Below are 16,377 nucleotides of genomic sequence, written 5' to 3' on the forward strand. Positions count from 1 at the left end.
CAGCAGCAGCAGCGGGGTTTCTATCAGTTTTCCAATGGTAAGACCATTTAGCCAAGATATTTGTTAACCCATCTTATAATATATTTGAAGATTCAAATTTGTTCCCAGTTTAGAAACCATACTATGAAAACGCTTTACTTTAGGAGGATCTTGGCTTAAACATTTACTACTGGCACTGTTACTTCTATTGTCAATTTCCGCCCCTCCAATTTTTCGCCATGTAGCATGGTAGGCAGGATCCTGGTTTCCTGGCCAGGAATCCGACGCTGCAGTGGAAGCTAGGGCACTAACCACTGGACTGCCGGGAAAGTCCTCCTGCTGTGCGTTCTGACCACACAGATAGCTGTCTACAGACTAGTGAACACGCACGATGCAGATGCACGGCAGAACCGGCCAAGTCCTATCAGACACTGGAACTGACCAGCAGTCCTCGCCAGACACCTTACTGGTACAACTCCTTAAAATCAGCTATTAAGACCCACAACCAAAGGACATGATGGACCTACGGCACGTAAGCAACTGCCCTGGCATCAGGGAACCAAATATTTGATCACCAAATGCTATCAAAAAATTAATGATCAAGGGGAGGAAACTGATGAAATAACATTCATATTTTATGACAAGATGAGAAAAATTTAAAGATAAAATTTTTTTCTACCCTTTTGAGCCTCCTTCCTTCCTTTAATGTGTGTTGTGGATTTGCATTAACCAGAACTCCTTAGGAAATAACTTCCTTCTTAATCTTGTAAAAGGCCACAATGACCCATGACCACTTATTCACTTTGTACATTTAGATCTGGACTATGTGAACTGTCAGTACTATGTCATTTGACATATAATCCTCTGTCTCAAAAACTTATAGAACTATGCTTTGACCTCTCAGAGCTTTCTGAAAGACTGTCTCTTGGACTGCAATCCCTAGTGGGGTTGAATAATATTAGGACAGAGCAACGTTTCTTCTGTATATACATTTTCCTATTTCTCAAGTAGGTACCATTATTCTAATATATAAACAAATCTTAGAAAAATTAAATACCTTACTTACACCTTCACAAAGAATCAGCAGCAAAGGTCAAATGTGAACCCAAATAAACCATCTTCCAAATGTGTGTTCTTAATACCACATTCTGAGAGGCAACACAAAATGGATTCTTATTTTCCCAATAAGAATCTGGACAAGGCAGAACTCAGTGGTAGGGAAAACACTGGCCTGAGATTCTGAAGCCCAGACTCAAAGACCTGGCACCTTGATTATTGATTAGTTTATCTATCCAGATCTAAGTTTTCCCACTATTTGTGGGAAAATGCCGGGGTTGAACAATATCACTCAGATGCTGCCTTTCTGTACTGTGAAAACAAAGTGTTAATGCAAACATGGTATAGCAACCTAAAACAATTCAGTTTTATTATGAATTGAGTAAAAGATATACTACACATAATACGTCATGTCATCACCAAACTTGACCGGAAAGGTATTATCACACAAACGAGCACACAGAGGCTTAAAGAAGTGAGGTAAATTTGTCTATAATCACCTGGCAGTATAAGAGAGCTAAGGTTTGAGTCAAGGCCTATTTAATAGGCTCTTTCCTCAACTTCGCATTGCCTCCTGAAGTGAATCTTATCTAGAATTTTCATCGTCTTTCTAATTCTCAAAAGCCAGACTATCCCTACTTCATAAAATCCATTCATAAGATCAGTCAATATACTACAGAACAAGAATTAAGTCTTACAGAGGAAAACCAATACTTACTTCTTTTTCTATTTTTAACGCAAGAATTAAGGGAAGGAATGGTCTAACTAGCTTATAAAGAAGGGATCATTGAGTGCCTTTTTTCAAGATCCTATCACTCAATCTGAGGATGAGATGATTGGATGGCATCATCGACTCAAGGGACATAAGTTTGAGCAACCTCCCGGAGATGGTGAAGGACAGGGAAGCCTGGCATGCTGCAGTCGATGGGGTGGCAAAGAGTCAGACACGACTGAGCGCCTATAACAATCACCACCACTTAATCTATGCACCTCAGCACTCAAAGACCCTACAATCCAGCGAAAGCCCAAAAACGTTCTCGACATCAGATATACACTAGGAAAAACCCCATTATCATTTTTTATAACCGCTTTAGTTAAGAAATCAGTTTGTATGGCCAAGGAATCATAAGATTCTTTCTGGGTTAACATAGGTGTGAAAGGCAGTCTACTTCTTTTCTTTCCTTTCATAAAGTATAATACATCTCAACGCAACTGAGCATAATGCTCTCGTAGTGATAAGACAACTGTATTTTAATCCAGAATATATGTACAAAAGAAAAAACATTGTTTCACTGATTTCATTACTTCAAGGATTATAAAGTACTTCATAACATTTTATTTGATAATCATGACAACATTCTGTGTTGGCATGTCAGGCAGTGTGCTTTGACTTTTAAGGGAACTAGCTCATTTGCTCGGAGAAGGCAATGGCACCCCACTCCAGTACTCCTGCCTGGAAAATCCCATGGACTGAGGAGCCTGGAAGGCTGCAGCCCATGGGGTCACTGAGGGTCGGACAGGACTGAGCGACTTCACTTTTTACTTTCATGCACTGGAGAAGGAAATGGCAACCCACTCCAGTGTTCTTGCCTGGAGAATCCCAGGGATGGCGGAGCCTGGTGGGCTGCCGTCTATGGGGTCGCACAGAGTCGGACACGACTGAAGTGACTTAGCAGCAGCCAGTAATGAAAAATGGCTAGCTGACTCTACAGCCAGCAAACTCCAGGAAACTGCTTTGATGCCTTGGAGAGGAAGCATTATTTCCATTTCAGAGATAGGGAAAATGGACAGAGTTGGTTTCTTACCCAGTGTCAAGCGAGTAAGTAGAAAATTCAGCACTCAGATTTTGAGTTAATGTTCTCACTTAATCCGGTGCATTTCCCATTTCACTATGTCTCTTTAACATTAAAACCTTACCTTTGTTTACAACTTCCCATTTTACAAACAACATCGCAATAAAATTTAACAAACCTGGGAAGGATGCACCATTCCCCCACAGGTTGGCGAATTAGATATGACAACTCTAGAAAAATGGAACGTAAACCATGCCTTGAGATCTTGCTCAAGCCAATTTAAAACTCCAAAACATAAAAAGGCAAACGTCTTTTAGGTTTAAGAGGCATGGATCAATTTCAGTACTAGTAGGTCACAGACTTTGATCATCTCAGCGTATCTCTAACACATGCTGGACCAATCGGTTTTCATCCGTATTTCAGTTTCTGTGTTCTCTTTCACTTTCGAATATCTGAGTTCCCTGTCAGTAGGCATGAGGGACTCAATCTACCTGGCATGTGGCAGTCACTCAACAAATGATGGAAAACCATCCTGGGTATGTAGGTTAGACACTGGAGAACCAACGACTACGGACTCTTTCTTAGTCCTGAGTAATGTAATGTACATCGCCAAGGCAAGACCATCCAAGCCACACGTCCCCCTCTTTGGTTTCCAATTTAAATGCGGTGTCGCTGGATGGCATAAAACTGAAGGGGCCCCTGTCAGCAGAGAACCGGCAGAAAGACCAATACTCGGGAGAGGCGAGAACCAAGCGGGCCTGGCCCGGCTCGCGCGAGGGGACGAGATTCAGGATGCCAGCATCCCTGGTGGGCACCCGAGATGCCCAGCGGCTGGGTACCCCCGCCAAGGTTTGGAGAAAGGACCCGTCTCTTTCCATAAGCGCCGACAGCGGAGGGTGGTCCCACCATCCGCACCCTCTGCAGGACCAAAGCGGCTACTCACCCAGAACACTGGCTCCGTGGGGCCGCCCCCAGGGCCGCCGAGTTTCGATTCCCGTGTTTGGAAACGGACGGAAAACAAACCGGGTCGCCAGGGGTCACCGCGGGCTTCCGGTTTCCTCGAAGACACAGCCGCTTCCCTGACGAATGCAGCTGCTCCGGGAACGCCGCGGAGGGACTCCCATTTCTCCTGCCTCGGCGGTGCCGGGGCCGGCGCGGCCGGCTAGTGGGCTGCGGCCCGGAGGCTCTGTAAGGTGGGCCGGGCCGAGGCCGAGGGCCGAGCCGCTGCCGAAGAAGACCGGTTACCCGGCCTCGTCAGCGCCCGCCCGGGCGGCGCGCCGCGCAGGGGAAACGCCGCAAAAGGGCCGGCGGGAGGGCGGGCGCCGCGCGCCGGAAACGCGGCCTCCGGGTTGTCCGCAGCTCGGAGCCAGGGCCAAGCGGGCCAACCGGAAGTCAGGCCCGAGGGAGCACCGAGGGCGTTCGCTAAGCCGGTGCCGGGGCGGGGTCGGAGGGCGCGGTGTACTACGTGTCCCGTGAGCGTCCGCGGCGAGGTGGGCGGGGCCGCCGCGGCCGCGCGTCCCGTGAGCCTCTGCGGCGGGGTGGGCGAGGCGACGCGGGAAGCGGAGGCGCTGTCGGGTAAGACTCCAGCTGCGGCGACCGCGGTTGGGCCGTTGGCCGCCTTCTGCGTCGTGTGTTTCCTTGAGCGTCCGCTTGGGGGTCCCCGAGCGTCGTGTCGTGTGTTGGCTCCGCAGGGTAATGCTCTTTGGGGTTTCCGGCGCTCGCCTCGCCCTGGCCCGGAACGAGGAACTGTAGCAGTGTGCTCCTGTTGAGGAGTTTTTAACGCCGCTCCTGGTTTCGGGGCGTTGCTCCGGATACCCTAATTGTTGGGCACGCGGCTCTTATTAACAGTGAGGAAGCTGTTAACTTCGGGATGTACTCTGCTGCGCTAGGGTTGTTTGTAGAACATGGACACGTGTGCTCCGTCGCTGAGTCGTGTCCGAGTCTTTGCGACCCCACGGACGGTAGCCCGTCAGACTCCTCTGTCCGTGGAATTTCCCAGGCAAGAATATTGGAGCGGGTCGCTCTATCCTTCTGCAGGGAATCTTGATGACCTAGGGATCGAATACCTAGGAAACGCTACCTCCGAAGCGTTTATAAACATACTTGTTACAAAATGGACATTTTGAGCTGAGTTCCACACTCTTGACACAAGTCACTTTTTCAAAGGTCTTGTTTACAGGCTGTGGTAAATGAAAACAGATATCCCAAGAGATTCTCCCCCAGCTTTCCCCACCTCTTCCCGTTATCTCGCCAAGGTCCTGATGTTCTCCATCAGGAGTTGCCCTTGAAAGCCCCAGAGTGAGGACTAGCTTCAGCGAGGTTCCGTTTGCCCTGGGGTAAAATAGGTTTCAGAGCCATATCTGAAGAAAGAATACGGCCCTTGGCACAACTCCTGACTGTGGCTCAGCCTACTTCTCTGGTTTTTAAACAATCTTGACTCTTTAGAGGTGCTTCAGATCTTCGGTTTAATTAGGCAATATGTTAAAACAGTAAAGAAAATAGTGCTGTTGTGTTTTGTTCTTTTTTAATGGGAGGTATGTATTTCTAAGCTGTGCAGAGTAGATACTGTTAGAGGGAAGCGAATGTGTCTTTTAAGAAAAAAATATTAAGTGTATTTTGGGTTAGTGATTTAAATTTTGTATTATTAAAACCAGACCATCCTAGGGATCATGCTTACTGTGTCTCTGCCCTGTGTTTTGTGACTGTTGTGTATGTGTGGCTCTTCAGTGTTAGCAGGATGGAATTAAGATGTCAGAACCTATAAGCTGAAATTGCAGTGTCTCTTCATATATCAGTTTCAGTGTCATTTCATCAGTATTGTCTTAAAACCATTTTTTCTTCCCATCCCCCACATCCAAATCATGTTCACGTCTAGAGCCCTAGGGTAAGGGAATGGTTTCAGTGGCGGAGATATAAAGCAGATTCAAAGATACTACCAAAAATGAAAAATCTGCTGTCTGGGCCTACATAGTCTGTTTTGCCTCTTTCTTCCCACACCTCATCACTCACCCTGCGCCGCGCCCCCATCCCCCACCCCAGACCTCCCCTCAGAATCAAAGTTCATGACTTCTGTTACACTGTGTGTATCTGAGACTGTGTGTATCCCTGAAACAGCATTCCTCAGACTGGGCATCATGTAACCCAGACCCTTAACCTTGTAAAGTACATGACGGCTTTCAGGGGGTTATGTGCTTAGTCATTCAGTCATGTCTAACTCTTTGTCACCAGGCTCCTCTGTCCATGGGGATTCTCCAGGCAAGAATACTGAAGAGGGTTGCCATGCCCTCCTCCAGGGGATCTTCCCCAACCCAGGGATCGAACCCATGCCTCCTGCATTCCAGGCAGGTTCTTTACCGTCTGAGCCACCAGGGAAGCCCACATGATAGCTTTAAGGGTATTAATTTTCAGGTTGTTAAATTGCATGTTTCTTCCCGAAAATTGATCTGCGTCCGACTGTGCCTGAGCTTGGACACCTCTCCCCTTTCCTTTTCAGTAACTGTCCCTCTCCCAGTCTACAATTAAAGTAGAACCTTTAATCTGACCTAAATCTGTTTAGAAAGTAAATGATTCTAATAACTGGATAGCTAATTGTTTCCTAAGAATAGTAATTTCCAATGGTTTTCAAAAATGTTACCAAAGGGCACAGTTGTCTGCTGATTAAGAATAGTTTTATGGCATATTCCTATGTGATTTTTGGTCCATAGTTTAGTAGTTCAGAAGAGTGATTATTGATATAACCAGGAATCCTTCTGCTTCTAAATATTCGGAATGGAAGAATACAAAATGTCAGGCTAGGATCAGCTTGAACCCTGTTTCTCTTTAGCGACAAATAATATGATTCTGAAATGAATGACTTCATTGGAGGGAGGAGGAGCTATCCAATTCTAAATGAGATGCATGTCCAATAAAAGCTGACTTAGGATATTTTATAATGATCATAATTTGAACTGTTTCTCATTTGATAAGTACTGCTCTAGTAAGTTAATATAACAATCCTGATGACAGTTCTTAAATTTATGTTCTCAGGAATTTTTAAATATACTGTTTTATGTAGGGAAATATGACTAAAGTATTTGCAAGCACTGAAATGTGTTAGGATAAGCTTATGTTGGGGAAGTGATACAAATATATGAACTCAAGGAGAAAAGGAACAAGATCAATTTCCTAACTGTAGAAGGAGATCTTGTTCATGTGCTTTTCAAATGGGTTGATAATAGATATCAAATTATTATGGCAATTACATTCTACTTATAAAAAAAGATATATCCTTCTGTCTCTAGCAGCTAGCCTTGTTCTGAACAGACAGTGTGTACTTCATAATAACTTTTGGACCTGAAGTGCTTTATAATCAGGAGGAATTAGCTTCTGACAGCTTTCATTTAAAAAAATAAACATGAATGTCATAATTATAAATGCAGTGACTTTTTCTTGGAAACATATGTAGGTGAAGAAAAATTTAATAATCTTAGGAAGTCTTTGATGTAAGAAGTAGGGAGAAGAAATACGAGAAGAGCTAACAGGAGAACAGCAGCAGAGGCCCCAGGATGGGGTTGGTAGATTGTACAAAGGAGGAAAAAAGATCCAGTAGGGGGAATTCTGTACTTATTAAATGAAGTAAGAGCAACCCTTCTCTGAAGCTTGAGACTTAGACTCTTACTATCTGAGATATGAATTCATTAGTTTATTCAATACTTGGTGTTAGTTACTCAGTCATATCCGACTCTTTGTGACCCATGGACTGTACTCCTCCAGGCTCCTCTGTCCATGGAATTCTCCATGCAGGAACACTGGAGTGAGTAGCCATTTCCTTCTCCAGGGGATCTTCCTGACCCAGGGATTGAACCTGGTCTTCTGAATTGCAGGCAAATTTTTGGAGGCAAGTTCTTTATCATCTGAGCCACCAGGGAAGCCCATTCAATACTTAACAAATATTTATTCACAGCATGCTGTGTGTCATTGTTTTAGGCACTGAGATGAAACAGGCAAAGTAGCTTTTTAATTTATCACAGAGAAATCAGTCACATAGACAAGAGCTATGAGAATTTAACATGACAAGAAATTCCCTCCCATTGAGTTTTGTCATGACAGTTTTTTTAAGTGTCTATGAAGAAAATAATTTTCTTTCCCTTTTTTAAAATGGAAAGAGAGGAAGAAATAATTCTGTTTTGTGACTTGCACATATACACTATGAAAATTAGAAAGATAAAGTGAGTTTTTCAGAGGAAAGACATTTTTATAAAACTACCAAATAACAGAGAAAGGATGACATTTTTAAGCTTCAGTAAGATCTATAGAAAGATAGATTTTTCATAATCTATTTTTTTTTTCAGATAGATTATGCACAAAAAAGAGGGAACATTTCCAAACCCATTTCACAATCCATGATATAAAAGTGAAATCATTGATTTTTTTAATAGTTGCAAAATTAAGAACAGTTTCCTACTGTAGATTTTTCAGTTGTCTATGAATAGTTTATTATTAAAAGTCCAAAAACAAAATGATGAGTGTTTTTTCATTCACTTTCATTTTGTCATTTTCTCTTGAGAGCTATTTTATGTCCTTCCCTTTGACTTTTATAGCTCCTTCCCTCTCATCCTATAGTCAGGCTGTTCAGCTGACTTTGTAGATTTTGCCTTTCATCTCATCTTTTGGATCTGTTTCATAGTCTCTACTGTGCCACAGTTTCCCATCTGTTTATTATAATAGTTTCTTCTAATTCTTTCTTTCTTTTTAGCTTCCAGGTCATTCTTTACAGGATAGCTAAATGATCTTTTAAAAATGTAAATCTTACCATTACTTTTCTCCTCTTAAACTCCTGAAATGACTCCTTTGCATGTTTTAAAAGTCCATTTGTAATGTAGCTCAGCCTGTTTTACCACCAACTTCTATAAGCACTACCAGCTCAGACATTGAAATTGGATATCTTTACTCCTTTATAAAGTTTTCATTCAGTTGACCCTGATTATAATTTTAGAATGTTTACTTTCTTAGATCATCATTTGACATTCTTGTAAATTTAAAATATCTCTGATGGGAACTCCAGAAAAATTCTTCAACATTAGCTTGAGAATTATGCTTCTACTTTTTACTTGTTCTAAAATGCTATCACATTTAAAAGAGGAACTTGTATCTTCAGATAATGGATATCAGCCTCAGAACATACAAAGCAGAACTGGACAGAACTAGGAGACATGCTCCCAATACTGGAAGATGCTTCCATTTAACATGCTCCCCTCACTAGCAATAAAAAGATACATTAAGGAAATAGACAATTGGAATAAAATTATTAGCATCACACTTATTAGGATGGCTATTATCAGAAATAAAACCAAAATGGAAAATATTCCTCTTAAAATTAATATGGAATCCCAAGGGACCTTAAGTAGCCAAAACAGTCTTGAGAAAGAACAAAGCTATTTGCTGACCTCAAAACATATTACAAAGCTGTAGAATTAAAACATTATGGTACTGGCATCAAGACATACATATAGCCCTGTTCAGTTCAGTTCAGTTCAGTCCCTCAGTCGTGTCCAACTCTTTGCGACTCCATGAATCACAGCACGCCAGGCCTCCCTGTCCATCACCAACTACTGGAGTTCACTCAGACTCACGTCCATCGAGTCCGTGATGCCATCCAGCCATCTCATCCTCTGTTGTCCCCTTTTCCTCCTGCCCCCAATCCCTCCTAGCATCAGAGTCTTTTCCAATGAGTCAACTCTTCACATGAGGTGGCCCAAGTACTGAAGTTTCAGCATCATTCTCTCCAAAGAAATCCCAGGACTGATCTCCTTCAGAATGGACTGGTTGGATCTCCTTGCAGTCCAAGGGACTCTCAAGAGTCTTCTCCAACACCACACTTCAAAAGGATCAATTCTTTGGCGCTCAGCTTTCTTCACAGTCCAACTCTCACATCCATACATGACCATAGGAAAAGCCATAGCCTTGACTAAATGGATCTTTGTTGGCAAAGTAATATCTCTGCTTTTCAATATGGTATCTAGGTTGGTCATAACTTTCCTTCTAAGAAGTAAGTGTCTTTTAATTTCATGGCTGCAGTCACCATCTGCAGGGATTTTGGAGCCCAAAAACATAAAGTCTGACACTGTTTCCACTGTTTCCCCATCTATTTCCCATGAAGTGATGGGACCAGATGCCATGATTTTCGTTTTCTGAACGTTGAGCTTTAAGCCAGCTTTTCCACTCTCCTCTTTCACTTTCATCAAGAGACTTTTTCCTCTTCATTTTCTGCCATAAGGGTGGTGTCATCTGGATATCTGAGGTTATTGATATTTCTCCCAGCAATCGTGATTCCAGCTTGTGCTTCCTCCAGCCCAGCGTTTCTCATGATGTACTCTGCATAGAAGTTAAATAAGCAGGGTGACAATATACAGCCTTGACGTACTCCTTTTCCTATTTGGAACCAGTCTGTTGTTCTATGTCCAGTTCTAACTGTTGCTTCCTGACCTGCATATAGGTTTCTCAAAAGGCAGGTCAGGTGGTCTGGTATTCCCATCTCTTTCATAATTTTCCACAGTTTATTGTGATCCACGCAGTCAAAGGCTTTGACATAGTCAATAAAGCAGAAATAGATGTTTTTCTGGACCTTTCTTGCTTTTTCCATGATCCAGTGGATGTTGGCAATTTGATCTCTGGTTTGTCTGCCTTTTCTAAAACCAGCTTGAACATCTGGGAGTTCACTGTTCGCGTATTGCTGAAGCCTAGCTTGGAGAATTTTGAGCATTACTTTACTAGCATTTGAGATGAGTGCAATTATGCAGTAGTTTGAGCATTCTTTGGCATTGCCTTTCTTTGGGATCCTGTGGAATAGAATAAAGGGTACAAAAAATCCTCACATATATGGCCAGCTGATTTCCAACAGATAAGCAACAGATATCCAACAGATATCCTTCACAGATATGGCCAGCTGATTTTCAACAAATGTTGTTGGAAAGACTGAATATCCATTTACAAAATAATGAAGTTGGACTCTATCTGACAACATAAAAATTAAATCAAAATGGGTCAAAGGCCTAAATTTAACAGCTAAAACTATAACACTCTTAGAAGAAAAACAGGGAAGAGCTTCATGATACTAGATTTGGCAGTTTCTTGGATGTGACACCAAAAACACAGGCAACAAAACAAAAAAATAGGTGAAGTTCTCTAAATCAGTCGCTAATAAAATATTTAAAAATCATTGTCTAATGACTCCAATATTGAATACTATGGTCTTTACTTTGAATTTCATTAGAATTGTCTGTATTCGTAAATAAAGTATAATTTTAAGTTCAAAACTAAAATCATGCCTATGCTTAAATAGTGTAGACATTTAATTATACGGGGAAATGTTCAGAATATATTGTTAAGGAAGCAAATTGTTGAGTTCCGTTTGAGATTACAGATTGACTTATTATATCTTTTCCTTCCATTAAGATTAGAATTAAAGAGTAAAAACTACACATATAACAGAAAGAGTTGGGGAGACATCAGAGGACAAAGTATTTCAACAAATATTCTGAGAAACTTGGTTTGAATCTGTCATGAATTGAAGTGGAGCCCAGGAAGCTTTAGCACAGAATATACTGGACAAGGACCGCCGTGGAAATAGGAATCACTCCTCCCTGAAAGATCATGATGAGGCTCTGAAAGTCCTAAATGAAAGACGGAGGATGAATATAACATTTTTGGAAGTCTTTCGTGAAGCTTCTTTGCTTCCTTATACTTCCTGTTTCATCATGCAGAAAGACAAGCTGTCCAGGCTTTCCTCTCAGGACAAAGAAGGAGAGGACTGATCCTCTCCAAAGAAATTGAAAAGGAAATTAGAGAAAACGATAAAAACCTTTGTGTTTCTTTCCAGAATAATTTCAACTTATTCCTGTTCTCAGTGTTCCATGCTTGCTTTGCAGTTTTAGCTGTGAGATGTGTAGAAGCATGGTCTTAGTTTTGCGTTATGGAATTTAAATTTAACACCACATTCTCACTCAAAAACTCTTTATTGATGTATTTGTTAGTATTTGCATAGTGACTTTTGAAACATTATTTATGTAGTTACTCACTAGAACCCTGGGCTTCCCTTGTGGCTCTGCTGGTAAAGAATCCACCTGCAGTGTGGGAGACCTCGGTTCTATCTCTGGATTGGGAAGATCCCCTGGAGAAGGAAAAGGATACCCACTCCAGTTTTCTGGCTTGGAGAATTCCAATTGGAATTCCTGTAAATTCCAGTTTACATTGGAGAGAAGATTAAGATTAAACGCATTTTAAAGTCTGGTGGTGGTTTAGTCACTAAGTCGTGTCTGACTCTTGCGACTCCATTGACCCTAGCCTGCTAGGCTCCTCTGTCCATGGAATTATCCAGGCAAGAATACTGGAGTGGGTTGCTGTTTCCTTCTCCAGGGGATCTTCCTGACCCAGGAATCGAACCCAGGTCTCATGCATTGCAGGCAGATTCTTTACCGACTGAGCTATGAGGGAAGCCTGGCATTTTAAAGTCTGTATGCAAACTAAACAATCATTTATTGAGTTGAGTGCTTGAGAAAAATCATGAATGAAAGACAAAACAGAGTGCTCTCATTTCGCATTGGTTTCTGTGCACTTTAATTTTCTTACCTAACTATAAATATTACTCATTTAAAAGCAGTCTAGAAAGAGAGTCAAACATTTATTATATTTAATGTACTAACTCTGAAATGTGTTTTTTCATATGCTGTTTCATTTCAACATTAAAACCATCCTGTGAATTCAGTATTATTATTATCAGCATGTACAAATGATAAAATGATAGCCAAATTATTTAACTGACTTGCCTTGATTTTAAAATCTCATAGAAAATGGAGTCAGAATTTAAATGGAGAGCTACAAATGACATGCAGCTGATACACACAGCCATCCTAGTTTTTAAATAATTTGAATATCAGTACTGTGAAGGGCAGACCTAACTCTAAAGTTCATACTATTTTCTTTATTTTATAATATAAATATGCTTCCAGTGCTTCTCTTTGGTATTTCATTAAATGCTAGGGATACGGTGGTTGACAAGATAGAATGACGGGCCACAGGATTGTCCTTGTCTTGTAGAGCACTTCATTTACCTGTTCAGTGGAGTGTGTTAAGTGGCATGGAGTAGAGCAGAGACTCCTAGGGGCACATAATAGTGGCCTGACTCTACTTGATAATTTTTTCAGATTGGCTTAAAATCACCTCTTTGCAGTATCCTGACACCGCCTACCTGGAAGTCTTAGGTGTGCCCTGTATGCTTCCAAATCATTCAGTATTGGTTTCATGATAGTACTTAATGTTATTTAAGGAGAAGAATCTTATTTTTCCCTTAGCATTATGACTGGCTCATATCAAATCCTCAAGAAGTATTTTAGAAGAAAATAGAATTGAGATCTGAAATGGCAGCAAGGAAGTAAGAAAGCAGTTTTGGATAAGCTTTTAGGTATTCAGGTGAGAAATGGCAAAGATAATCCTTGTAAAGTAAGAGGAAAGTTTATCTTTTGAGAATGAAGAGGTTGGTCTGAGACTGAGAAAAGTTTAGGATAATCACTAAAGAATTGCAAGAGGAAAGAGATAATATGTAAAATGGATAGCCTTAAAGGTGTACTGAGGGCTCATCTGAGACTGGAGTCTGAGTTTGTAGTGTTACCAATATGCATGACTGTGTAATTTCCTCCAAGAAGTCACCTCCTCCAACATAATATATATCGCTATCATACCATTCTGTGTTGCTCTTTATCGCTTATCATTATCTGACATTTATTTATTGGTTTGCCTTTATGTGCTGTCTGTGTCCCCTCTTACTGGAATGTCAACGCACGTGTGCTGTATCTGTTTTAATTCACTGGTGTTGCCCAGGCATCTAGAACTTTCGTGCAACACATGACGTGTACACGGTAAATATCTGGTTTAAAAAAATGAGTGAAGGAACAAATTAATACGTAGTAGAAATACTGTCCTTATTGCTATATTTAAATAAAATCAGATTTTTTTCCCCCAAAGGAATATGTCTTTGTAGGTTAAGGGGAATTTTCTTGAACTCGGAATATGGCTTGACACTTCTTACATACATTATAATTACATTCCTAAGGATTAAAATTATTGAATTCTTTATTATCTTCATTTTCTAAGGTTACTCTAAAATAGATGGGGAAACAGTGGAAACAGTTTCAGACTTTATTTTGGGGGGCTCCAAAATCACTGCAGATGGTAACTACAGCCATGAAATTAAAAGATGCTTACTCCTTGGAAGAAAAGTTATGACCAACCTAGATAGCATATTGAAAAACGAGACATTACTTTGCCAACAAAGGTCCGTCTAGTCAAGGCTATGGTTTTGCCAGTGGTCATGTATGGATGTGAGAGTTGGACTGTGAAGAAAGCTGAGTGCTGAAGAATTGATGCTTTTGAACTGTGGTGTTGGAGAAGACTCTTGAGAGTCCCTTGGACTGCAAGGAGATCCAATCAGTCCGTTCTAAAAGAGATCACTCCTGGGTGTTCTCTGGAAGGACTGATGCTGAAGCTGAACCTCCAGTACTTTGGCCACCTCATGTGAAGAATTGACTCATTGGAAAAGACTCTGATGCTAGGAGGGATTGGGGGCAGGAGGAAAAGGGGACGACAGAGGATGAGATGGCTGGATGGACGTGAGTGTGAGTGAACTCCGGGAGTTGGTGATGGACAGGGAGGTCTGTCGTGCTGCAATTCATGGGGTTGCAAAGAGTTGGACACCACTGAGTGACTGAACTGAACTCTAAAATTATCTACTATTGTGAATTCCTTGGTGGTCCAGTGTTTGGGACTCCGCATGTTCACTGCCAAGAGGCGCGGGTTTGATCCCAGGTCAGGGAACTAAGATCCCGCATATCATAGTGGGACCAAAAAATTAATATTTAAAATAAAATAAAATTAGCCGTTTTGGGCGTATTACCTGATACAGCTTTACAGTTTTAAAACTTAACAAGTCTATAAAACATTTTTACAATTAATCTTTGCAACAAGAAGTTACAACTTAGCAAAAACTAAGATTTAGGTACACAAGTGCATAAATAAAGAGTGTAGATTGAAATCATTTTTATTGAAAATTTATATTTGGAAACTTGTTTTCATATTTTAAAAGTTCAGAATTTTCAATAACTGATTTTAACTGAAAGACTTGTTATTATGAACAGAATATACAGGAAAATATTATTAAACCTGATAAATTAGTAGTATTCAAAATTTTCTGTAGTTAGTCAACATTTCGGAGAAGGCAGTGGCACCCCACTCCAGTACTCTTGCCTGAAAAATCCCATGGATGGAGGAGCCTGGTGGGCTGTAGTCCGTGGGGTCGCTAAGAGTCGAACACAACTGAGTGACTTCATTTTCTCTTTTCACTTTCATGCATTGGAGAAGGAAATGGCAACCCACTCCAGTGTTCTTGCCTGGAGAATCCCAGGGACAGGGGAGCCTGGTGGGCTGCCGTCTATGGGGTCGCACAGAGTCGGACACGACTGAAGCGACTTAGCAGCAGCAGCAGCAGTCACCATTTTGATATATGTTGATCTGATACCAAGTATGTTTTTAAAAAATGTTTATCTCAAGAATAAATAGTGTTATGTTGCTAAAATATCTTTGAGAAATATCTTTTAAATGTTAATTTTGTTCTTTTACATTATGTTAGCCCTGAATAGACCACAGTGGATACTTGTTTTACAGTATGAGAACTGAAGCAAGAAGTCATTGTTACCTTGCAGAAGCCCAGCAAATATTAATATCAGAGGTTACAAGTGATTTATAATGAGTAGACAGAATTGCAAATATGGTATCTGCAAGTAATGAGGAGTGACCTGTATAGTTACATGAAACTATAATTTTAAAACTTGAATTAAAAATGTTTGGAAGCTAGAGGGAAAAACTGCTCATATTATTATTACCATAATATTTTTATTTTCTATATTTTCTTCCAGTTTTTGTCTCTGGTATATATATTTTCAAATATTGCATGGATACCTACTCTTTTCGTCTTCTACCCAGTTTACCTCTGCAGATCTTCTTCCTCCACTGTCTTTTGTCTGGAGCAGTGTCTACCCCTTGCTCCGGTGGTACGTACGTGACCTCTGCCTGAAAATTAGCACATGATGCTCACCAGCTCTAGTCACGGACGTTGGGAGAGACACATGCCCACGTAGCATCAGTGTGATGCCATGGAGCGTTTGTGGACTTCTGGGGAAGCACACGTGCTGTCACGCTGGCCTTGAACTTGCTGCCCGCTTCCTCACATGGCACCTAATGCTTAACCTAGAGCAGAAGCAGGCAAAGCAGAGAGACTAAGGGAAAACAAATCCTGATGAAATCCGTTAATCCTGAATTTGTTTATTTTTACAAGAATTGTATAGTAAGATGTTTTTGATGTACATACATTGATACATTGTGAAGTGATTACTACAGTCACGTTTATCAACACATCCATCATCTCCCATAGTTGCTGTATGTGTGTGGTAAAAACACTTAAGATTTAATCTCTTAAAAGACAAATATTTTATATTATCATTTATATGTAGACTCTATAAAA

At 41.1% G+C, this 16,377-nt stretch overlaps 2 protein-coding genes across 8 annotated transcripts in view; one reads left to right on the top strand and one right to left on the bottom strand.

The window, feature by feature from the left end:
• The window catches only part of AZI2 (5-azacytidine induced 2), a 34,758-nt gene extending 30,321 nt beyond the window's left edge, over positions 1 to 4,437 (bottom strand). For 2 of the 3 annotated variants that reach the window (XR_011250786.1, XM_069561217.1), the window contains exon 1: positions 3,772 to 4,358. The gene's annotated coding sequence lies outside the window, so the exon portion shown is untranslated. Of the gene's footprint in view, positions 1 to 3,771 lie in introns of all 3 variants that reach the window. The other variant, XM_069561216.1, reaches the window with a different exon arrangement.
• Positions 3,871 to 16,377, top strand: part of ZCWPW2 (zinc finger CW-type and PWWP domain containing 2) — a 146,425-nt gene continuing 133,918 nt past the window's right edge. For 2 of the 5 annotated variants that reach the window (XM_069561214.1, XM_069561212.1), the window contains exon 1: positions 3,871 to 4,403. Coding sequence is in view for 1 of the 5 variants with exons in the window: in XM_069561211.1 (XP_069417312.1) it covers positions 6,015 to 6,169 (155 nt within the window). In the remaining 4 variants the exon portion in view is untranslated. Of the gene's footprint in view, positions 4,404 to 5,924; positions 6,170 to 16,377 lie in introns of those variants that run through there. The other 3 variants (XM_069561213.1, XM_069561215.1, XM_069561211.1) reach the window with 3 other exon arrangements.

This window comes from Ovis canadensis, chromosome 19 (assembly GCF_042477335.2).
Source record: "Ovis canadensis isolate MfBH-ARS-UI-01 breed Bighorn chromosome 19, ARS-UI_OviCan_v2, whole genome shotgun sequence".
NCBI classification, from domain to species: domain Eukaryota; kingdom Metazoa; phylum Chordata; class Mammalia; order Artiodactyla; family Bovidae; genus Ovis; species Ovis canadensis.